The sequence below is a fragment of the Harpia harpyja genome, chromosome 1 (genome assembly GCF_026419915.1).
Source record: "Harpia harpyja isolate bHarHar1 chromosome 1, bHarHar1 primary haplotype, whole genome shotgun sequence".
Classification (NCBI taxonomy): domain Eukaryota; kingdom Metazoa; phylum Chordata; class Aves; order Accipitriformes; family Accipitridae; genus Harpia; species Harpia harpyja.
This window is the reverse complement of record NC_068940.1, coordinates 33,261,161-33,284,657: the sequence shown is the minus strand read 5'-3', so window position 1 is coordinate 33,284,657 and position 23,497 is coordinate 33,261,161. Positions and strand designations below refer to the sequence as shown.

The 23,497-nt window shown below is 46.8% G+C and overlaps 1 protein-coding gene and 1 long non-coding RNA gene across 4 annotated transcripts in view; one reads left to right on the top strand and one right to left on the bottom strand.

The window, feature by feature from the left end:
- CDH4 (cadherin 4) overlaps positions 1–16,628 on the top strand; it is a 479,858-nt gene extending 463,230 nt beyond the window's left edge. The window contains exons 12-16 of the mRNA XM_052786208.1: positions 1,389–1,622; positions 2,717–2,950; positions 7,118–7,257; positions 9,182–9,346; positions 10,988–16,628. Of these exons, the coding sequence (XP_052642168.1) occupies positions 1,389–1,622; positions 2,717–2,950; positions 7,118–7,257; positions 9,182–9,346; positions 10,988–11,194 (980 nt within the window). The 3' untranslated portion in view covers positions 11,195–16,628. The remainder of the gene's footprint in view (positions 1–1,388; positions 1,623–2,716; positions 2,951–7,117; positions 7,258–9,181; positions 9,347–10,987) is intronic.
- Positions 16,614–23,048, bottom strand: LOC128141477 (uncharacterized). 3 transcript variants are annotated; one of them, XR_008235070.1, is made up of 4 exons: positions 21,680–23,048; positions 20,621–20,712; positions 18,175–18,725; positions 16,614–17,233 (listed from the first exon to the last, which is right to left on the bottom strand). It is a non-coding gene; the product is annotated as an uncharacterized LOC128141477 (long non-coding RNA). The 3 variants fall into 3 exon arrangements; XR_008235072.1 differs by having other exon boundaries at positions 18,175–18,268; positions 18,478–18,725; positions 20,621–23,047; XR_008235069.1 differs by having other exon boundaries at positions 20,621–23,048.
- Between the last annotated feature and the right edge of the window lie 449 nt (positions 23,049–23,497).

Here is a 23,497-nt window from a genome sequence, read left to right as displayed (position 1 = left end):
TCAGCCACATGCCAGTTAGTGCCTCTCAGGACTGCTAGTTTGCGTTCAGTCTGTCTCAGAGGTTAGAGTGTGGGCCTTGCATTCATCCCAGAAGATACTCTGAGTAACATGAAAACAGTGAAATCACTTTGCTTGGTCCCGAAAGTCAGTTTTCATGTTCAGCCCCAGTGTCCTGATGGGCTGTCTGTCTCTCCAGAAACTTTCAAGGCTGATCAAAGACATTGTTTTAGAGGGAAGCCTACCCCGTGCTTATTAGATGAAAGAATGAGATCAATGATTGAGGAGCTTAGGTGGGAACCATGAAAGAAGGCTTTTCAGGGCTCCTTCAGAGTTTTCAAGGCTCCCTTGAAAAATGGAGCAGAAATGAGAAAGGAATGTAGGAAGGCAAGTCTGTGGAAGCAGAAGCAACATTTGAAAGCTTAGTGGGGAACTGGTTTGTGTAGCTTTATATCCAGCACTGGGAGGAAGAGCCAGGACTGAAAATACAAACTTAAAAAAGAATTGCTGAAGCAGTGCTGCCTGAGAAGGGAGGCAGTGGGCAGGCCAAGATGGAGCTGCCAGATGTATGTGTGGGGAGAGAAGTTCAAAATACTGTGCCATTTCTGGGAAGGCTGTTCTCTCTTGCCAGAGCAGGTATTACTTCATGTAAGTGGTCATTAGTCAGACAAATGTGGCTCCTCATCAATAAGGGCCTGGAGGACCAAGACTGCTGTGCTGTGGCATCCCTGCTGGTTGGGACAAATGTAGAGAGGATGAAGAACTGAATATTGGGACATAGCATCACCCAACGTGTTTGGTGATGGTTAGCCATACTGTAGGCTTTGAGCAAGGACCTTTCACCGCTAAAGCTAGGGCTGACTATGGGATGGGCTGGATAGTTGGGCTTTCTTTGAAGCAGTGTAATAGTCTACAAATCTAAAAACTGGCTAGCAAGTGCTACAGTAAATGCTGACCAATGGATTGCACTACTTACTTTTCTTCTTCCCTCCAAGCCCTCTTCTTCCTCTTGTTAGCTGTCTTTCTAATAGTTTTTCCTCTTCAAAACAGCCATTACCAAAATTTGCACTAGCAGCTTGGCATCACCTGGTATTTTTAGAGTTTGACTAAGGACATTGCCGTAGGCTACAAATCTGCAGAACTCAACCTCCATGTTCTGCAGGAGCAAAAAACAGCAACATTAGGAGGCTTCGGGAAGTTTTAATAATACCTCTTAAAGCAAAGGACCATGAAAGTGCAGTATGTCCCTAATAAGGTCCAAGGAGGGAGGGTGAAAATCCTGGTTTATTGAATTGGAAGGCAGAGAGGGGGCTGGTCCACGGAGTTGTCATTCCCACTGCTTCTCGAGTGATGGTCATCAGTCCATGTTCGGCTCTGCCTCTCCCGTTCAGGTATACCCCCCGCAAGCGGCACTGGCACTCTGCAGATCTACCTAATCGACATCAACGATAATGCTCCTGAGCTCCTGCCAAAGGAGGCACAGATCTGTGAAAAGCCAAACCTGAATGTCATCAACATAACAGCCGCGGATGCTGACATTGATCCAAACGTTGGGCCCTTTGTCTTCGAGCTGCCAAGTGTGCCATCTGCGGTGAGGAAGAACTGGACCATAACACGGCTGAATGGTAAATGGGGCAGGCAATCCTGAGGACATTTGGACTCTGATTCACTAATGAGGCCACGTGCGGTTTCAAACTTCCAAACTTTCCTACTTTTTTATCTGATTTTTATTTTTTAAAGCACATTATGGCTGACATTATAGACAAGATAGTTAATCAGAAATGATTTGTATCAGACCTGCAGCATAACTCTAAGAGCCTTGGCACTTGGCTTTTTTTAATGCAGTTCATAATTATGAACAGTTATCAGTAGTGAACAGAGTATAAATCATCCATAATGGCCAAGGGGAAAAAAGCTATTATCAGTCTTCCTTATGTTCCAGTGTAATTGTCATAAGCCACAATCAGGATCAATGTTCATTTCTCTGACCATAATTGCATAAAGGCAGCCTTTTAATTTACCATGGAACCAGGAGGGCTAGGTAAGTGTGAAGATTACCAGTATGTGAAGGATTTTTATATTGCAGCATGCAACCACAAATGGCCCTAATTGCTCCTCTTATTGGTACTTTCAGCAGAGGATGGAAAATACCATGGAGCCATGGGCTGGTTTGGCTTCAAAGCTGGTCCGTCTCGCTGAGGTCTGGCACCTTCTGCCAGGCCAGGGGCAACAGCTTGTGCCCTCGCAGCTCGGGGCTCAGTCCCACAGCTCTTGTATTGCAATGGGAGGGAACACAAGAAGGATTACCTGGCTGAGCGTGTCATCAACGGGCGAAGGGCTTCCCAAAAATCCCAAGGTGGGAGGGTGGGCGAGTAGAGAGCCTGCACAGTAGCCAGGAGCAGCCCAGACCCAGGGAACATCATCCATGCTTTAGTATTTGCATTTCATGCCATTTTAAACGCATGCAGCTGGATTTGCAAACGGCATCAAGGTAGGTTAGCACAGCAGTGAAAACACACGGTATTTTGCAAAGACAGACCGATTGTTGGCCAAACTCTTGGGGCAGAAGTCTGAAGCTGTCCTGCCCAGGTGTGTTGTCGATAGCCTCTTCTTCAGAACTCAGACGACTGCTCTGGCAGAGGAGCCCTGCCTGTACAAGTGTGGCTGCAAGGCTCTGCCAGAGTGTCTGTCATCTGTCTGTCTGTCTTGGTCTCTCCAGGCGATTACGCCCAGCTTAGTTTACGAATCATGTACCTGGAAGCGGGTGTGTATGATGTGCCGATCATCGTGACGGACTCAGGAAACCCCCCCTTGTACAACACATCCGTTATCAAAGTGAAGGTGTGCCCGTGCGACGAGAATGGCGACTGCACCACCATCGGGGCGGTGGCTGCAGCGGGGCTGGGCACGGGTGCCATCATCGCCATCTTGATCTGCATCATTATTTTACTAAGTAAGTACCTCAGGGGGTGACACCGCTGGGAGACGTCATGTTTCCCATCCTGTTCCCTGTTGTCCCATTTCTGTACGGGGTATTTTTCAAGGGCCGTGCAAGCTCCGTGCAAAGGACAGAGCCGTGAGCTTTGGGCTGCGGGAGGTGGTTCACACATCTGCATTCGAACCTCCTTCACTGCAGTGTCAGCAAAACGAGCTAAAGCACTCTCTGCGTGCATCGGACTTTTCTTTCTAAGACTTCCAGTAGCTTTACGAACATCATTACACCTGACAACGTCTCATAGGTAGTGAGTGCGATATGATTCCCCACGTTCTGCAGGAAAAAGTTGAAGGACTTGTCCAAAATCCTGTGGCAAACTCTCCCCCATAGCTCTCAGATCCCTGACTGTCCCTGGCTGGCTGTGGATATACTGGTTCCCAGTACCAGATATACTGGTTATGAGAGTCTGGCTAGTCCCTGGCAGAGCCACTGCATAGCTGTAGGTTTCCGGTTGTTCAAAGGAAAAGAAGAATGGTAGTTATTTCCGTTGCTTGTAAAATGACAACAGATTGGAGAATCGTGGTGGACTGTGTTTTTAGAGGAAGGATCCTCAGTTTATCAGGAGCGCTGGAGGGCTGGGGGTGCATTGCAGAGAAGGGCTGGCCATCCCTTTGCTCAAGGCAAAGCCATCCCTTTTGCCGAGCAACGCCGTTAGTCCCAGGCTTTCATGAGCATTACCAGTAACTATGTGTGCACACACTTAAAAATAAAAATGATATCATTATAACTTCAAGCAGGAGTTGGCACAGTAGGAATAGATAAAAATGAGCGCTGAAATGAACAATGAGGTAAATATTCATCAAGAAACACAGGATGAAACCATGGGACTCCCATTAAAGCTAATGGGAGTTATGGTGCTAAATCACATTTAATATTTACCCCCAATGTGTTTAAACAGAGAGCAGACAGAGCGACGTATGCTACAAATGTCACCTAATGTGGATATGATACGGTACATTAAGAGAATGGGTCATCTCTGGGCAAACATCCACCCTCCTGGGCCAGCGATGGGAATATATTGTTGTATAATTGATTTCCCATATCAGTCTGGAGAGCAAGCAAGAAAACCGGGTGTTTGTGGCTGTGCAGTCCCCGCTCCTCATCCAGCCCATCTGAGCCGGTGGAAGCATCCCAGCGCCTAGCCACGATGCCCAATGTCTGTCTTTCATTGGGTGTGGGGTCCCAGTAGCAAAATGTTTTAGGCCGCTCCTTTCGGCAAGGGCATTTGTTGTGAATGCACCACGGTTGCACACCCAGAAGACGACGTGGTGTTCATCAGTCCCGCCACGTTTGGTACGCTGGGACCTGCAGGTGTGCTGCTGCTGGTGGGCTAAAAGTTTGCACTGGAAGCCACAGAGGTGATTAAACATGGGATTTCTTTTTGCTGCTCTTGTATAAATCCAGTGCTAAAATATGATTTAAACAGTTGAAAATCCTATTGACTGAAATTAACTTCAGTTGAAGGACATTTGATTTAAGAGATTCCTCTTTTCATTTTCAGATACATTATCCCATTTTAAATTACGGTTTTTATTACAAAAGCTTATTTTTACATTCATTGTAATTCTAATTGACTTTTTTTTATCTTCAAGAGCTGCAAAGCACTGTATCAGTGATGAAAAATGTAATTTGCGATGAGCAGTTTTCCAGTTACATCCTTTCAGTGTTTTGCCTCCTTTCTATCTGTTTTATATCGTGACCTTTGAAGAATAGCCTGGGAAAAGGCAGATGCAGGATTTTTTGTGCTATTTGTCCGTTTTAGAGTCAGCAGGTCAAAGTTTGATGGCTTTAAAAGGAAGCAGCAGCAAGAGGACAGATCTGAGGTTGCTTAGGTGAAGGAAGTTTCTGCCTTCACCTTTGCTCAAAGCTTTTTTTCTTCTTCCGGATACCTGATGTATTAGCTGCACAAATAACACGTTTAGAAGAGCAATGCAATAAAAAATTGTGAACGGTGAAGACAATGGATTTCAAGGAAAACTACATGCAGAGTGAAAATGGGTCTAACAGCAGTAATAGCACTTCCCATTCTGCAGAGTGAATAAAAGGAAGGAGAGTGCACTACATCCACTATTGACACTTTGAAGGTCTTTTTTTTTTTCAAGGTAGCTGTAAAGGCGTTAATGGCACAGTTCTTTCCACAAGTGCATGTAAAAGTAGCATTTAAAAAAAAAAAGGAAAGAAAAAGATAAACCCTGGTAACCATTATAATATTGTCTTTTTGGACTAGGCAGGTATCTTGTTGTGAGGGACTTGAAAAGGAACAAGGAGAAAAGGACTTCAATAGTCTGCTAAATAGCTGAGGTTTTATATCGCAGATAAGAGTTACATTTTCTTTCCTTTTCTTTTTTCTCTCTTGAGTAGATCTAGGATAAGCATTAAAGAAATGCTGAACTATCTGAAAACAATTCTGTTAGCTGGCAGGCAGGGATGGCAGCCAATTGGCACACAATGGCAGTAATTAGCTGTCCGGTCCTCTTCTGCTCACTTCATTGAATTCCTGTTGGGTATAAACACTTTGGTGCTGGGAGGAAAGACTCAGATCCTCCTAACCACCTCCCCACACAGTGGGGCTGCGAGCTGCCTGCCCAGAGTCTGGTCTCTTCTCCATCCTTGTCCTCGGTGAAGCGATGCCGAGGCTCCATGAAGAGGCAAAGGGAAAGAAAACCCTGCAAAGTATGAGATGGTGGGAAACAGCAGTTGTTCCTTCTCCTTATGCAGCTAAAAAACATAAAGAGAGTTTGGGATCTTACGTCGGCTGAATTGTTTTGGCACAGTCAAGGGTTGACCTAAGTGACATGAACACGTTCCCATGGCCACACGTTCCCACGGCCACACGTTCCCACGGCCACACGTTCCCAACTCCGCTCTCCATCCATCTCTCCCTTCTTCTGCAGATTGCCACCGTCACAGCTTCGTGTGTGGCTGGCGTGGAGAACGGAGGGAAAGCAGACACGGGGAGGTGTAACTGCATCAGCTACCCAGGCTTAATTTCATTTTTGATGGCATTATTTGCTGCTACTGAGTATGAGAATGAAAACTAACATATTAACAGGTTCTTGAAGAAGACAAGGTCTGGTTGCCTTATGTTAGCAGAGACTTAAGCTCCTAGAGCGACCTCCATGCAGTGAGTCACAGGGAGCGCACAGCCTCTGGGACGTGGGTGACCCTTTGAAGAATGAGGTTGTGGAGCAGCCGTCATTCCCTTTGGGTAAAGTTGTTTAAGTGGGGGAAGTTTCTCATGATTCAAGAACTGTTCATGTCTCTCTGTTACTGTACTGAGAGAGATTAGCCAGGGCTTGGCACATAAATGCTGATGCCTGAGGAGGTTGGCTGTGTGCTACCAGATTTGCTCTCCCTTGTGAATCTGAAATCTGAAAGGATTTCAAATGATCCTAGATCTGCTTTGCAAGTCGATGGCCAAATGCATGTGCTAATGTCCTGACTAATGTGGTCTTGAAAGTTTAGAAAGCCTCCCTCACTCACCAAAAAAGAGTGTAAGTGAGCCCAAATTGGATTACATGCCCAGTATTAGCCACCCTCCCCAAACCAGTTTTGTGTGGCATACTGCAGACAACAGCAAAATGACTGTCGTGGCGAGGGCTCGCGACCTGAACGGGCATCGCTGTGTCACGCTGGTGGAACAGCCGCTCGTGCACAGGTGCTGGTCATCTGTACCTGTTTGTTTCTCAGCACCTCTGCAGCTCTCTTTCCTCTGCCTTTATTTTATGCCCCTGAATAAAATAGAGGTGGAAATCTAATCCTGAAAATTCAGGATTTAGATCAAATATTTTCAGAAAGCATCAGTTTTCACACTTGCTGTTTGCTTTTCCTTTGATTGTGTGCTTGACTTCTGATAAACATCAGCTCAATCAGCATTCATGATGGATCTTAAAGAAGTGTTTGTAGTGGAGGCCTGTCACAGTATTTACAGCTCTCACTGATCTCCCTTATAAATTAGAACACGCAATACGATAAAATTTTACTCCTCTTACTAGCAGCCAGTGAGGTTCTCCATAGCGGAAGAGGGCAGGCGAGGCGTTGGGACACACCGCCACGCTCTGGCACACGTGGCTTGGCCTCACGCCGCTTGAGATCCAGGCTCACCCCGCTGCTTCTCCCTTACAGCCATGGTTCTGCTGTTCGTGGTGTGGATGAAACGCCGGGAGAAGGAGCGCCATACCAAGCAGCTCCTCATCGACCCCGAGGACGACGTCAGGGACAATATTCTGAAGTACGACGAAGAAGGAGGTGGAGAGGAAGACCAGGTGAGAAGAGCCCACAGGTCGTGGCCAAGGAGCAGCTGTGCAATCTATACTCTCAAAAAGGCAGAAACCGCATTATTTTCACTGAAGTACTCGCAAAGGGTTGCGTTCGCCCTTGTTTATGCCCCGGCAGCTTTATTGGCTTCCCCAGTATGGCAAGGACATCAATTGGTCAGAGCCAGCTTAGGTCCAGCGTGTCGCTGGGGCACTCTCCTGTGCAAACAGACCATGCAGGGAGGCCAGTGCTACGTGGATTTTGCTACCCCCTAGACCAGCTTCCTGGGGAGGGACTATAAATCAGTCTACTGACACTCATGTTCAAACAATATTTCTGCTATTTTGGTCATTAAAATTGTATATTCCCTATCAGAGATCCTAGTAAAACCAGCTAGCAGCCACCACCCTCCCCCAGACCTGTGGCTGCAGGCACTTGCCTTGGCTTGCTTGAGCCTCGAGCTTCTGTGGGCTTTCCCTGCATTTCCTTAATCGTCTCTAATGTGCCTTTAATTTCTTTTAATTTCTGGATGTGGGTTGCGAGAAATGTCTAAATACATTTGGGGATTTTCTTTCTCACCGCAAAGCGTACAGTGGCAAAGCTGTGCTTGGTGACAGAGCCCTAAGCCACAGTCTGCCTGAATGCGTCAGCTTTTCTGCACTGGCTTCTTCTTACAGACACCAACGCTGATGTTGCATGAAAACTTCCCTGGCCTGCACTCCTGGGACGTGCTGTCCCTCTGCTACAGATGTATTTCCTTAGCTAAAATAGCAAAGTTTGGTCGCTCATGTTTAGGTCGCCTTTTTTTTTTATTCCTACCTAACACAAGTAAAGAGCCCATGACACTCTCAAATACAAAGTTCACACAAATTATGTGGCTCTGCATCCTATAATGGCTTTATTCTTGCTTGCTTAAATGGACTGCATGGTTCAGGGGTCTGCGCAGAGGCTGCTGCGTTCGTGGTTGGTGTCAGTGAGTGCTAAGGTCGGTGGTTAGGGCTGGTGCTTAAGGGCTAGATGAAACCACTGCAGCATGTCCTGCCGTGGAGGTCCTGGTAGCATCTGAAGGCGAGCCACTGTGGGGAGCCGAGGCAGGGATTTTGCCCGAAACTTGAGAAGTTCTTATTCCATGGAAAAATCCTTGCAATTAGCATTTCTTTTTTCTTGTCACTGACAAGTTATTTATAAATATTGCTCCTGGAGATTCAATCATCCCCGTCTGAGCACAAGAACAGTTTTACCGGTAGAACAAAGTACTGTTATAAGCATTCAAACTAGCTGAAGTATCTGGTTTCAGGCAACTACACTGTAGGCTTAAATATTTTAGAAAGGATTCGTTAAAAATAACAGCAAAGGAAGAGCAGCAAAACACCATTACCTACATGAATACATTTTTAATGAAATATTACCTGGTTCTCATTCCCTGATAGAAACCTATTCTGTTGGGATTTTTCACAAGCAGAAAGAACATAATTACTTTGAAAGGCCTACATGCATAAATGCAATACACATTTTAATGGTTTTACTTCTGTAGAAATGTAATTGCAATAATATGTCTACCAACACTGTGTCTTTACGTTACATTATGTATTTCATCAAAAAGTTATACACATATCTATGCACGCACAAACAAAAGCCAATTTTTTATCCCAAAGATTTAGACGCTGTGTGAAATATTCAGAAAATATTTAAATATTTGATTTAACTTGTGTTTTAAGATGCACCCTTAGGAGGTCCATTTTATGAGCTACTCAGAGGTCAGGTTCATCTGTAATTTAGATATTTAGAGGTGCTACGTACCCGGGGATAAGATTTACCATTGAACTTCAGCTGAAATAGGATTAGACCCCTCGACTTATTTGTACATTGGGTGAGTAGATGATCTGAATGAAAAGCTCTTGGTTTCACTCTGTGCCTTTCCATTTGTCACAGGATTACGATTTAAGCCAGCTCCAGCAGCCAGAGACCATGGATCACGTGCTGAACAAGACACCTGGAGTCAGAAGGGTGGATGAAAGACCTATTGGTGCTGAACCACAGTATCCTGTAAGACCAGTAATCCCACATCCAGGGGATATTGGTGACTTTATTAATGAGGTATGTTCTGTAGGGTGTCCTGTGTCACATCTTAAAAGCTTGAGCAGCCAGCTAACATCAGCTATGCGACGTTTTTCTGGCTGCATGGACCGAGTGATGCTATTACTCACATGAGGAGTCTGATCAAAGCCAGGGGAACAATTTGTGTGAGCAAAGGATGCAGGACTTGGCCTAATGAAGGCACCAAGCCTGTCAAAAGCCAAAGTGCAAACAAAACCCCTAAGATTTCTGACTTGCGGATATCACAAACACCATGCTTTTCAGCATCTGGGCAGTATAACCTGATCCGGCTTTCCCTTGGATTACTATGAATACTGCAGTTGCTGTCAGTAAAAATGTTGTCTGGATGTGGCCAAAGGAGCGTCGTCGTGGTGGGGAGGCAGTGGCAAGGCAGCTGCGTGGGTTGCCGAAAGCCAAAGGCGCCGTTTGTGGCTCCTGGACTTGTAATTATTTCACTAGTCTGTGCCTTCCTAGTAAGCTCTATTTGGTCTAAAGCCTCAAAGAGTTTACAGAACAGAGAGGTTCGTCTCAGATCAGAGAGGGCTTCTTTATTTTATGTTAGATTACTGCTCCTTTATCTGCTTGTACAAATATCTATCCATTTAGTATTTCTTGTCTCAGTTTTAGTTTTGAGTGATTGAGTGGTTACAAACCAATCAATGCATTATTTCCTCCGAGACAAAACACACCATCCATTTCCTAAGTCAGAAAAATGAATGTTATAGCGATTTAATTCTATTATTATATCCATTTCCTGCTGTGCTTTTTTCTTATTTTCATCATTAAAATTCCTTCTTCCTTTGTTCCTGCCCATCCTTCACGCGCACATTTACACACATCCATGCACGTGAAGACTCGCTCTTACTCAAGCTCTGGCTGCTATTCGCTGCAGTAAAACCTGCTCCATCTCCCCACGCTGAGACAGGGGTTTCTGAAGGTGTGAATGCAGAACGTTTTGCTTTATTGCAGGTCTATTCCACTAGGCTTTTCCTGACACCGGGCTGCAGCAAAGCAATTCTTTTTCTCCATATCCCGAGGCCATTTCTGTGGCATGCCTACACTGCTGCCCGCAACACACAGGAACAGCAATGCTTCCCAAACCTCTGCCCAGGATTTCACACCCCAGGTCTCTCCTAATTGCAGAATTTTGCTAGGAGTGTTTTTGTGGGGTTTTTTTTTTCCTAAAGGAATCAAAATCATCAAAATTAAAATAATGGTTATTGGTAGGAGAGGAAGAGTGCTGTTCATTCTTTCATTGGCCAAGCTGAAAATCTTAACAGGCAACCCCAGAAAGGACACGCTGCCCAGAACTGAAAGCTTTCCAGAGCCAGAGCTGGATCCTTGGAAATAACTCCCCTCCCGCTCCATCCAGCTCTTTTACAGAGGCACTGGGAGTTAGTGGATTTTCTGCTGGGTGCAGCTGGGAGGGCTCCACCCCAGGGGGGCATGTGGCACGGGGAAGCCCCAGGACCCTCATTTTCTCACCATCCTCGTTTAGCTTTTCACCGTCCTCTTTTAGCTTTGCTGCAGGGATCCCAAACATCCCACCAGCCCAGAGCCTTTACCCGAACACCCTTCCTCAGCACCATCACCATAAAAGCCCACAGCGGGTAGTAACGCCCTGTGTTTGCCCCCTCCCAGGGCCTGCGTGCGGCGGACAATGACCCCACGGCCCCCCCCTACGATTCCCTGCTGGTCTTCGACTACGAGGGCAGCGGCTCCACCGCCGGCTCCGTCAGCTCCCTCAATTCCTCCAGCTCCGGGGACCAGGACTACGACTACCTTAACGACTGGGGGCCCAGGTTCAAGAAACTGGCGGACATGTACGGGGGAGGCGAGGAAGATTAAACTGACCTCACGTTATTTAAAAAAAAAAAAAAAGAAGAAGAAGAAGAAAATAAAAAACAATTTAGAAAAAAAAAAACAAACCCACAGATGACAACATTAACAAAAAGAGCCGATGCAGAAGCAAGAACTGTACAGATGTGGCAGCTTTTTTAATTAATATCCCCTGCTGACTGTATTGTTATTTTTAGTGGTGATATAGGAGGTTTCTTTTTTTTTTCTTTTTTTTTCCTTTCCAATTTTTTTTTTAGAATATTGAGCTGTCTCGCATGAACACTTGTCTCTGCTGCAGGGTTTTTTTTGTTGTTTTGTTTTGGTTTTTTAATGTCAGCTGGGATATTGCTCGTTTATCTGCTTTATGACTAAAGAGAGTGAAAGGCACTCTGTCTTAACTTGAATTTCTTAGAACAGAAGCACTGTTTTTAAAATATATATATATATATATTTGAAAGTGCCTTTTGGTGCATGTATCAGATTCCCTTCAATCTCAGGAGTGATGAAAACAAACACACAACCATCCTGGGCAGCACTCCCTGTGACCCTAAGCCAGTTCTAGCTGGGAAGGAGTTAACAAAAAGGAACTGTGGAGATTGTTTCTTTTTTGCCTTTTTTTTTTTTTTTTTTTTTTTTAAGGGGGTGACTCATTCTGGGGTGGAAGAGGATGAGGGGGTCGGGGCGGGGGGAAGATGTTTTGAGTCGAAATCTTAACAGCCATCTTTAAGCCTCAGCAGGTGGTGAACTAGTCATCATGTTGTATATAATTCAGTGTTACCTGATGCAAAATACCGACTAGGGGCTCTGCTGTCACCTGGTCACACTCGATGTAGCTGCATAGAACTATAGCATTGATAAAGCCTTTGGTTATTGCAACAGAAATCTCCAACAGCCCTTGCCTAAACCCTACAAAGTAAATTGTGAAATGACCAAAGGCCCATTTGTTCGTTTTCATGCTATCGGCGTGTTTTGGCTCCCACGACCTCTTGAGCGATGTAAATACCAGCTGGGTTAGGTGGCGGTGCTGTCCCGCATCTCCGAGGATGCCCGCTAGCACGACAGCCAATGCTGTTTTCCTCACGTAAGGCAGGGGTTCGTGTAGCGGCTCCGCTCGAGGCCGGGGCAGTGCTAAGGGCGGGAAGAGTTTATCAGCACTTTTGCCATCCGTAAGTATGAAGTTAGTCTAGTACAATATTAATGCCTTGGAGCATTAGTAGCCAAAGCTCAACAACATCGTGTAACTCAGCTAATGTGTGTCCTTTCTCTTTGATGGGTAGGCGCTGCTATCTGTAGTAAATGTGGTTTTTTGGAGAAGTGCAACGAGGGCCTATTAAGTATCTTGTGGTTAATATGCTCCAGCATTGCCAAGTCAGCAAGAGGTTTTGCAGCATCCAGGCGTAACTCAACATCAGTATTATAAATGGTAGCATACTACCTAGTTTATATGTAGGGTCAGTTTAACCAATAACAAATAGTTACTAGCTTTTTTTATTACATTTTTCCTTTACTGATTTGGACTAGTGGGTTTATGTCTAATGTTTGTAAAATGATTTAGACTGCATGGATGTGTAATATAAACCACATTTAATGGATTATGAGCCACTTAATTAATGTGCTATGAAATCTTGGATTACCTGTGTTTTATATTCTGCAGACGATTTTGCAGTGGGTTCGCTAAAACTTGTAAAAGTGCTTAGATATATTTTCATTTAAATCCAAGAATGTGCACAGTATTGGAAGGTGATTATCCAGGGGATAATCACGCTTTTTTTGATATCTCTATTAATTCTCAAGTTGAATGCTAAGAGTTAAGGGGGGGGTGGGGGGAGCGAGCGCGTGCACGCGAGAGAGCGGGAGAATGAGAGGACGAGAGCTTGCGGTGATGAGTGGACATCATTTCAGAGGGTATACTAGGCTGCAAGATCGTCTATAGATTTTTGAAATGCTCCTAGTGCATTTTATATTTCATTGTATCATATTTTCTATAAAATGCAATTTCTGTAAATTAATGAGCATTTGAAATGTGTCTTGTATGAAGTGGAATGTGGTAAAAGTCTGCCCGAGGGGACGCCAACGTTACCAATATGTTATTAACTACGAAGGATGCGATCTTTCTTTTTTGTCTTGGTCAGTCGGTCGGTCGGTCGATGGGTCAGTTTGTCCTTTCACGGCTCGGAGAGCGAACACCCGCTCCCTCAAGTTTCTTGAGGAAACCAGGAGGCGATGGCTCGGACCTTGGGAGAGGGACGGCTCCGATGGCAGCAGCGAGTCGAGGACATTGTGCCACGGGCACGGGCCAGCAGCACGTGCCTCGGCCGGGATGAAGCGCAGTGCCTGGCAAACTGCCGGCACCTGATGCCTTTCCAAATTCCTGTTCCGTACTTGGGAACTCGGTCGTCTTGTGTCACCACTGTGAAAGTCTTAGTTTGCTTCTGCCACGTAGCGTCCACCTCCTCCCAGTCGCCCTCGGCAAACCTCGCAGCCCCTGTCCTCCAGCTGCCTGGCGCAGGCGGGCTGCATTGCCCTGCAGCCTCTGCTCTTTGCCCACGGGCTGGCTTGATTCTTCCCCTTTTCTATCAGAAAAGCCACGGGCTGGAGTATTTCACCATCTGGGCTTTGCACCTCCGCAGAAGCTGCCCGGTCATAGCAGAAGTAGTGAATAATAAAAAAGCACTTAGCGTTTCTCGCTGATGACTACCCGTCAGTGTTTCGTGTCTGTCACCATAACTTCATCACCAACTCAGGAGAAGGACGTGGCTCGAGGGCCGGGGCGATGCCGGTGGTTCTCCATCCGTTGGGTTGCTGCCGCTGCCTGCCGGCTGCACGCGGCTCCTGGGATGCTCATGCAGATCCCGCGATGCCGGCCGGCTGGGTCTCTGCTGTAAGCCGTGCGGTGCAATCCACCTGGCACCGCTTAGCCGAGAGCCGTAGCTAAATCCAGAATGCTCGGTGCTTGCTGTCTGCTGCGGCTTTGGCTGGGGTGATGGATTTCAGGTAGGGAAGGGGATGGCAGCGGTGGGGGATGGCTGCTGCGGGACCGGGGCCGGAGGCTGTAGGGGCCGGTCGGCAGCGTGCATCGCCCCGCTGTCACCCGGGGGGACGGGACGTGCGGTGAAAGGAGCTGCTTGGCCGCGAAGGAGATGCTGTCAGACTTCAGCTTGTCTAAACATTTCAGGTTTTTAAGAACATTTATGCAACCTAAGTCAAACAAAACTGTTTGAGTGCTTAAAAATAAACCAACCTGTTTCCATTCGGCAACTCTTTTTGAAATCGGCGGATATTTTTTCTGCAGCATTTGCAATCCAGCCATTCCAACCCCACAAGACTATAAATCAAACCAACTAGTTTATTGTGTTTTGACCCAGTTCTGTGCAGTCTGCCTCTGCAGGACCTCCTCCTCTTCTTCCTCCTCCTCTCCCTTTTCCTCCTCCTCCTCCCTGCATCATCCACTACTGAACTTTACAGCCCCACAAGTAGGAGCAGCGTCAGGCCCCTTTCCTTGCAGTGGGACCAGTGGAAGGTAAGCGAGGAGCACATAGAGCAATGGAAATAGATCGCTTTTTGCAAACCTTTTTGCATGTTAGTATTACTTATGGTTTGTAACCCAGCTAAGAAACCTTACATTAATCCAAGGGGTCCCATTGAAAAGGCGACCGTGCCATTGCTCTGTCTCCCCGCTCTGATCCTTGTGGATGTGACATGGTGTTGCCGTTCCCAGCTGGAGGTGACGGCACCTTACAAGGAGCCGGGGGTGGAGGGAAACGGCAACTTTGGCTGAAAGTACGGTCGCCGTTTTTTCTTAGAGGCCACAGAAGAGGTTAATGCATTGAGACCAGAATCCTTGTTCTCTAACTAAACTAAAGCATTAAACTAATTAAAGAAGTAGCGCCCATGCATTCAAGTCCCCACTCTTGGCACGCCACGAGGCGGTGGGGAAAGACCTATTGGGCAGGTGGAAGGGAGCCTGTCCCCAAAATACCGCTGTCGCACCCCATAGCACTGCCAGGGGACACCACCGCAGCTCTCCGCGCCGTCTAAGGGACGGGGACGGGGAGCTCCCGCGGCGTCGGGGCACGCCAGACACCTGTGGCCTCCCTACCTCCTAGGATGAAGATTGCGCATCCCCGAGGCAGGGACCGTGCAGGTCCGACGTCACGGCTGTACCCGCAGCCGCCTCCGCAGAGCGTGGCCCAGCGGCCTCGGAGCAGCCCCCGTCCGGTCTATTTATTATGTAGCCTGTAAATAGGGAGAAGCATCGCTCGCGGAAATGCTTTGCAAGGCAACGAGGAGATTCAGCAGGTAATTAATTAAGGACAGTAAATAGGCAAGTCTGTTCTAGGTGTCCTACGTGCTAGTCATAGTTTCGCTTCTGGTTTTGCGTTTTCCATTTTTATTTTTCTTTTTTTCCTTTTTTGTTGGACCAGGCGATGCCGTTGGCGGTCGTAAGGTGGTGATGGGGAGTTCGCTCCCCTGCGGCTGAGCCACTTTGGGCCTCTTTCAAGGGGTTTTTAGGGATAGTCGGTTCCGAATCCAGCCTCCAGGAGTAAGTGGGACTTAGGAGATGGCTGTATCACCTGCAACTGCTTCGCATAGGGTAGACGTTCGCGCATTGGAGAATGGTAATGGTCAGTGCAGGGTCTGTACAACACAATATGCCAAGATTGCAACTTTGTTTAGTCTCAAAAAAAACATATTAAAGGTAAAATACGGGACTTTTATTTGTGACGTCTTTTAGAGCTCTTCATTGTAAGTGTGAAAAAAAATGTTGGGGGGGGGGGGGAATGCTGTATAACGATGAATGCGTATGTTTAAAACAGCAGCTAGACAACATAGGTGTCTCCCACGCAAAGTTAACTCAGTTTCATGGGGAAAATAAAAGTTCTTTCCAGTTCTTTCCAGTTCTTTCCACCAACCCCATATACAATTGCTCACACAATGTGTACATAATGTAGTTAGTGCTTGAAGCTACAGATCAAATAGGGGAAAAAACAACAACATATAGGTGTATAATTGGAGCACTTTCTCTTTCTTTTTTTTTTTATTTTAATTATGATTTTGCATGTTTCCTTTTATGATGGAGAAGCTGTGTAGCAGCCCGCATGACTGTGGTTGTTCTCAAGGAAGACTTCTGCTGTTCTGCTGTATTCACGCTGAAGCGCAAAAGCAGTTTGCGTCCGTTAACCCAGTTCAAAAACCTTTTTTTGTAACCGTCAACAGCACAAATATTTTGTATTGTTGTTTGTACCATTTTTGTACCAAAAACAAAAGAGGAAAAAAAAAAAAGGGAAGAAAGTAAATGTTTTCAATGTGTTTTTAGTGCCACTGCAATCTTGGTTTCCAAACTGAGTGACAGCTTTGCTGATTTATTGTGTATCAAAGCTGAACTGGCGCACTGACGCCTGGCTCCAGTGTAATAAAAATAAAGTCCCCCTTTTGAATAGTCTCACTTGCTTTTTTTTTAATTATTTTTATTCTTTCATTTCATCGTCCTTCCCCACATGCACACCCCAGCTCATTCGCTAATGGCACTTAACGCTTGCAGGGAGCCGGTAAACGGGTGCCTGGTTGCAGGTGTGGGTCCACGTACGCAGGCATCAGTGGGGTTTTTGGAGATCCTGGCTGCTTCTCCACTTGCAGGGTGGTGGGAAATTTGCATTCATTAAAGCAAGAAGCGTGGCTCGCCCCCAGCCCACGTAGTTGTTTCGAGCAGCAAGGAGGCCATCGTGCAGGATCCTCCTTCCACGGACCTGTTTGTGCTGCACTAAACTGTTGGTGCAAATCAGTCAGGTGGCGATTTCGCTCCTGCAACGCAAGATCTTTGTGCTTTAGCGCAATTGAGGTACCTGCCGCGGTCTTTACTTGCTAGCAGGGTCTGAGCGGATAGTTGGGTTTCCATCACCCTCACCCCAACATCAACCCACATATGCAATGAGTTAGCGAGAGGCCTCAGCAGGTCCCGCAGGCTCCCGGGGCTGAGCAAGGACCGGGAAGGACACGCGGTTCCAGCAAGCCGTGGAGCTATTCCAGCCAAGCATGCGGAAAGCAGCGCTGTCTCATTTTTAATAAACATTAAGATGAATGCAAATCCTGTACATGGCAATTTACTTCCCCCCGGAGTCAGCTAAGAATATTTTATTGCTAGTTTTGCTAATTCTCAAGCTGTTCTGTTTCTTAGAATTATCTTTAACTACTGAATAATGCAAGACTATTGCATCACAAATATTAATTTCTGCTATCGGTGGAAGTCTGGGCTCTCATCATCGTGTCATTAGGCTCTTATCTGCCTGCAGAAAGTCTTGTTCCTCAAATGATTTAGCTGCGTGCTTAACTTTGACCATGTGAATAGTTTTACTAAGCTGATGGAAACAGCCACCCTCCCCTAAATCCATGGACTTTTGTACCAAAATTTAAAATAATAACAATTATTATTACAGTTGTTATTATTATAGGCTCTCGGGTTGGGTTTTTTTTCTCCCAAGTCAAAGGCAGATGTCAGAACTTGAAATAGAATTTGTTTCAGATCAAACTGAAGCACACCGGGATTAATGATTTTTTTTTTCAAAAAGCAAAATAACTGAACTTTTCTTTGTTCTCCAGACTAAAACCTTTGCATTACCAAGACCTTTTTTCCTCCACATCTTTTTAAATAGAGAGCAGTTTTTTTAACCAATACCTGGGTTAATAGACACATTAAGCAGTTTTAGGTAACAAAAAAAAAGACCAACCAAAACTATACGCAATACTACACTACTGTTAAAACAGGCTCTGGGTGTGGGTGGAGGAAGCATTGGGAAGATTAAATGCTTTTATTAACCACTGGCCAAGCTGTCCCCTTGTCTCAAAAAACTAAAAAAAAAAAAAAAGAATCCAAAGCCTTTTTTATTGGCAAAATTCATTCCATGTATAAAGAAAAATTTGCTCAGCTGTAACTAAAGACCCCGTGAGGTCCTGTGTGTGAGCAGGAGCGTGCTTCAGCTGAGCACCTTTACCTTCACGGTCCCTTGGCGCGTGCATCCCTTCTGCCCAGCAGTAGTGTGTACTGGTGCTAACAGGAGCCCTGAGACTGAGCTTTGGATTCTTTGGCTGTATTTAATAGTAGTAGTATGTAAATTTGTTGCGAAGAAGACCCCGTGAGCAGCCGTATTGCGCAGCAATCACTCTCCCTTTTCCAAGCAGGGTCGAAAGTGCTGCAAAGGACCAAGATGCGTGGGGGGGTCAGACGGGGGACACTGGGACACACGGACACCAGCGGGAACCGCGTGCCCAGCTAAATAGCTCCTTTGACTAGTTACCTTGAAAATACCCCCAGCACGTCTCCGTCCAGCCACAGCAATGGCAGCACCGCGCCACAAGCACTCCTTAACCAGAGCAGCAGCATCCCTCTTAATCCCGGTGTAAACTGAAAGGCACTAAGGACAAGCGAGGGTACCCAAAGGGGGCGGGCTTTGCCAGTACCCTCACGGGCACTTCCCTCTGCTCAGATGGCAGCGATCCTCGGGTTATTATTTACGACGGCCTCCTTTCCCACACAAGGCAGATCCTGCACGGAGGGACAGAGTTAACACGACATTAAAGATTTGTACGTCGGTACAAAGCAGAGAGAGGGGTCGGGCACTGCCAGCCTGAACCCCGGAGCCTCGGACCTGGGGATTCCTCACCCAGCAGCAGGCCAGACCAGCTCCCGAGCAGGGAGCGAGCCTGGAGTGAGCCGCAGGCACGCCAGGACCTTTGCAGTGGCATCATTTCCCAACAGCAAACGCTTTCTCCTGATAGAGCTGTGGGATATTTTTTTTCCCCCTCCCCTCTCACGATGGTTAATGTATAGCTTCTCCACACTCATCTCAGTGCCACGGCACAATCCATCTCCCCTGCTCGTCGCCTCCCGCTCCCCACCTTCTTCTTTTAATGAGAATTTTTTTTTTTTTCTGCAATGCTTTTCCGCGAGCAGGGAGCCAGTGGTGGGGGGTGGCTGTGAGTAATGGCAGAGTCTCCCTGCGATGGGCATTACAAGGACCAGGCTGCAATCTAGCACACCTCCAGCCTGGTGACAAGGGCCTTGTGCAATGGCCAGGGCTGAAAAATAAAAATTTAATGTAACCTCCTGGCTACTCCTGGGTTTTTTCTGAAAGGCCATGGCTTGCTGTCAGGTTTGCCCTCCACGCTGTTGCCAGCCATCCAGCCCCCTCTTGATGGAGATAAGAGGAGTGGGAAGAGGATGCCTCAGTCAACACCTTTCATCCACCTCCTCGGGAAGGTAGTTTTTAAGCCAGCCTAACCCAAATGACCCCAAACCTTTTCTGAAATGCCTGGAAGCTTTGGTGAGCTGCGCTCAGTTGACAGGGTTGGAAGGGGAAACCTTGCTTCAAGTAATGCCGTGGTTTTTGTGTTAATTAGCGACCCGGTGGCTTTAGGAAGGGTCGTTTCCACCTGCAGCAAAAGGGAAACTCTCCCTCCCCGGCTAATTGGGGATTCACACCCTGGGGCCGGGGTCTCGCTGTGTGCGGGGCCATGAACCCCAAACCACACACCATCCCTGCCCTGGAGACAAGAGTAAAACTGGGTGGGGGGCTTTATACACACGGTTCATAGTGGGAAAGGCAAAAAAAAAAAAAAAAAAGATTAGTAAGACCTAATGAGATATTTTAGTGCCAGTGCAGGCTCATGCACCGGGTGCTGCCCGGCAGGCTCCGGCACCACTTGATGGACACCGGGGAGCGGGTGTCAGATCCACCCCCAGGAGCTATTTTTCTCCGAAGGCGATAAATCAAATAACAGCAGGAACCATCAGCATGGGGAGAGCCCCTAAGCTGTCCTGGCAGGGGGAAAGGGGGGGGCTGCCCAAGTCGCTCCCGCAGCCCCCCATGAGGCTGCTCCTGACTCCTGCCTCCTCCCGAACAACCTCTCCTCCTCCTCCCGAACAACCTCTCCTCCTCTGGCTCAAGGGATGTGACTGCCTGCTGAAAGGCCTGGTCACCCAGCAGAACCTGCATCTCCTATGGGAATTTAATTTAAAGCAGCAGCTACCATTAGGGGCATTTTTAGTCGTTAAATCACTCTGTGTAGGAGGTTCCTGGTATGTTTTCCTTGGTGAGCAAGAGCCGATGCTGTGGAGTTCCCTGGTGCTGGGTGCTCGCTTGTCATTTGCACCTTTAAAAACCTACCTTTAGATCTGGTAATAAAAATATGGAAGAATCATCATCTAACGCTCAGCGGCTGTTAAACCCAGCCGGGCATGATGCTCAGGCTGGGAGGTGAGATGGGAAGGATGGAGAGCCGGGCCGGCTGTGTCCAGCCAGCATCAGTTCAAAGTAGTTCAAACCTATCTTGGTTTAGAGAATTAGCACAGCCCCTCTGGTTTATGCTTACCTTGGCTCCATTTTAGCCTCCAAACACTTGCAAATGTTTGCAAATATAAATCAATGGGTTAATGCTCACCCTAAAGGAGCAGTTTTCCTCTGAGAGATTAAAGTCTCTCTCTATCTGTGCTGGAAGCTGCCAGAAGTGGCTTGTCAAAAATCCCTGGGAGGCTACAGAAGGAATAAAGCAGAATTGGGTCTTTGTCAATATTTCCATTCTTAATAAACCAGATTTATAATATCCGAGACCGCACAGAAGCTTTATCACTGAGTATGTAATGGCTGCGCCATTAACCTGTGCTATCTATAGCTAAACTCATTACTTTATGAAGTACTTTGAGTTACCTTGGAGTACAAAAGGTGACATAACTAATCCTGGTCTGTGAAAACCATATTGATTGGAACGTAACCGCCAGGTAATGCGAGAGCATTTATAGTCCTCTGCAAAAATGCACTTTGAGCACTCGTTGCTCCGCACACGATACCCAGCCCCTTGCATCAGGGGTTTAACAACCTGTCACCAGCCTTTGTGGCACAGGCAAGGCAGGGATGAGGTGTCTTGCCATATCTGACACAGCTTTCCCCAGGCGGAGGTATGGGGTGGAATAAAAACCAGTGCCAGACACCTCTGATGATGTCTTGTGCCAGTGAGACGGTGATGTTGGTGCTGTGCAAGTTCTTTGGGTTTGGTCAAAAAGACAAACACTTAGCTGATTGTTTAAAACTATCAGATAAGTAAGTAAGTTTTACATCTTGCAGATACCTTGGTTTGCAGCCTGAGCTTTCCAGAACATGCACTGTCTTGCAAATGCCTACGATGAAGTTGCTAAGGCAGTCAGTCATCACCCAATTACTACAGCTGGGGTATCAGTAAGTGCAAATTAGATATATAGGTATATACATTTATGTGAAAACTCACTGGCCTGTGCCTTCTAGCTGTTCCCCAACTGAGGTCCCTGGCACCCAGCATGCGGGCTGCCGGACATTTATCATCATGAATCTCCTTTCACATTGCACCTCGAAAAGGAGCAAGTACCTTGCTTTAATATAGCGCTATTGATCCTGAGAACTTAAAACAATAACCATCAGATAATCAGAATTCACTTTTTTCCAGAAACTGCGATTGAATTGCTCTTACCATTTTATAGGGACAGAAAGAAATTCAGCACCTTGTGAAAAGGGCACACAAGGCCCTGGAGAGAAGACGACACAGGAATCCAGCCCTGCAAACGGCCCCAAATCCCAGACCTTGGGCAAAAAGCAAAGTATGTCAAGAAGGCGGTACATCGCATTACTCTAGTACCGTATAAAATATTTACTTTTGAGTACATTACTGAAGTGGTTTCTTTTGCCATTACATTTGTGCCCTTGTAAAAGACATGCAGCCGAGAGCAAATATCCATCCCAGAACAACCAAACATCGCTGCAGAGCCATGGCCACGTTGGCTCGAGGGACCCGGGACAAGGCTGACATGAAATCTGCATTACCTCCTGCTCCTGAGGAGCGGCCGTCCCAGGTCTGCCAGTGCAAGATGCCACCACGACCATGTGCCGTGCATCATCATCACAGCCACCGAGCCCTGGCTGAGACACACTCTTAAGTACATCAGAGCAGGAAAACATGCTTGTACAGGAGACTTCTGCTATTTAAGTGCCTCTGATCAAAAGCATTTTATCATCTATCTTCCCTGCCTTAACTCAAGGAAACGTGCAAATATAAGGCAAGGCTTTGCTGCAGGTATTCAGCTCTCTGCAAGCAGGCAGTGCCTTGCTTCCAAACCTTATAATAAATAGAAGAGGAACAACCTTTTCCTTGCTCATAACAGTTTGCTAAGTATTTCACTGAGCATCTTGGTTTTCCATTTGTCCTGCTTTGGTTAACTGCTTGTCTTTCCCGTTTGTTCTTACACTCCTGCAGCTGCAGAAGGACCCCAGTGGCACCAAGGCAATTGCACGTGCAACAGGAGGGGGGACCCACTCAATTTGCCATTTTGCAAAGAAAGCACCATTTCAGCACAGCAACCTCTTCACAAGAAAAAAAAAAAAAAAACCAACAACCAAAACAGCCCTGTTGTGGTTTAACCCCAGTCAGCAACTAAGCCCCACACAGCCGCTCGCTCACTCCCCCTGCTTGGGATGGGGGAGAGAATCGGAAGAGTAAAAGTGAGAAAACTCGTGGGTTGAGATAAAGACAGTTTAATGGGTAAAGCAAAAGCCACGCAAGCAAGCAAAGCAAACCAAGGAATCCATTCATCACTTCCCATGGGCAGGCAGGTGTTCAGCCATCTCCAGGAAAGCAGGGCTCCATCACGCCTAACGGTTACGTGGGAAGACAAACGCCATCACTCCAAACATTCCCCCCCTTCCTTCTTCTTCCCCCAGCTTTCTATGCTGAGCATGGTGTCATATGGTCTGGAATATCCCTTGGGTCAGTTGGGGTCAGCTGTCCCAGCTGTGTCCCCACCCAACATCCCTGTATTATCAACACTGTTTTCAGCACAAATGCAAAACATAGCCCCATACCAGCTACTATGAAGAAAATTATACCAGCCAAAACGAGCAGAAGCCCAAAAAAGCCCCAAAGGAAACAAAAAAGCCTTTTCAACCAGACTTGGCAAAAAACTAAAAAAAGTGAGACTTCAGATAAACTGGAAATGATGTTTAGTCATTGGGGAGCCCCTGGCCATGCCACCCCTCTGCAGATGGAAGCTCAGTCCCTATTGTCCGGGCTCCCTCCTTCTCAGGGAGGATGTGGTAAACCTACAGACTTCAGCCCAGGCAGAAGAGGTTTGTTTTTTTTTAAGAGAAACTCTCCAGTTCTTTGCCTAGGAACAACACAGATGAACACCCAAAGGGCCAAGGCCAGACTCAACCTACCTTCTGCAGGAGTGTATCAGGGCAGGATCCTCAAGGATCACTTTTCTCAAAGCACCCTAATAAGCACAGCGAACAATGC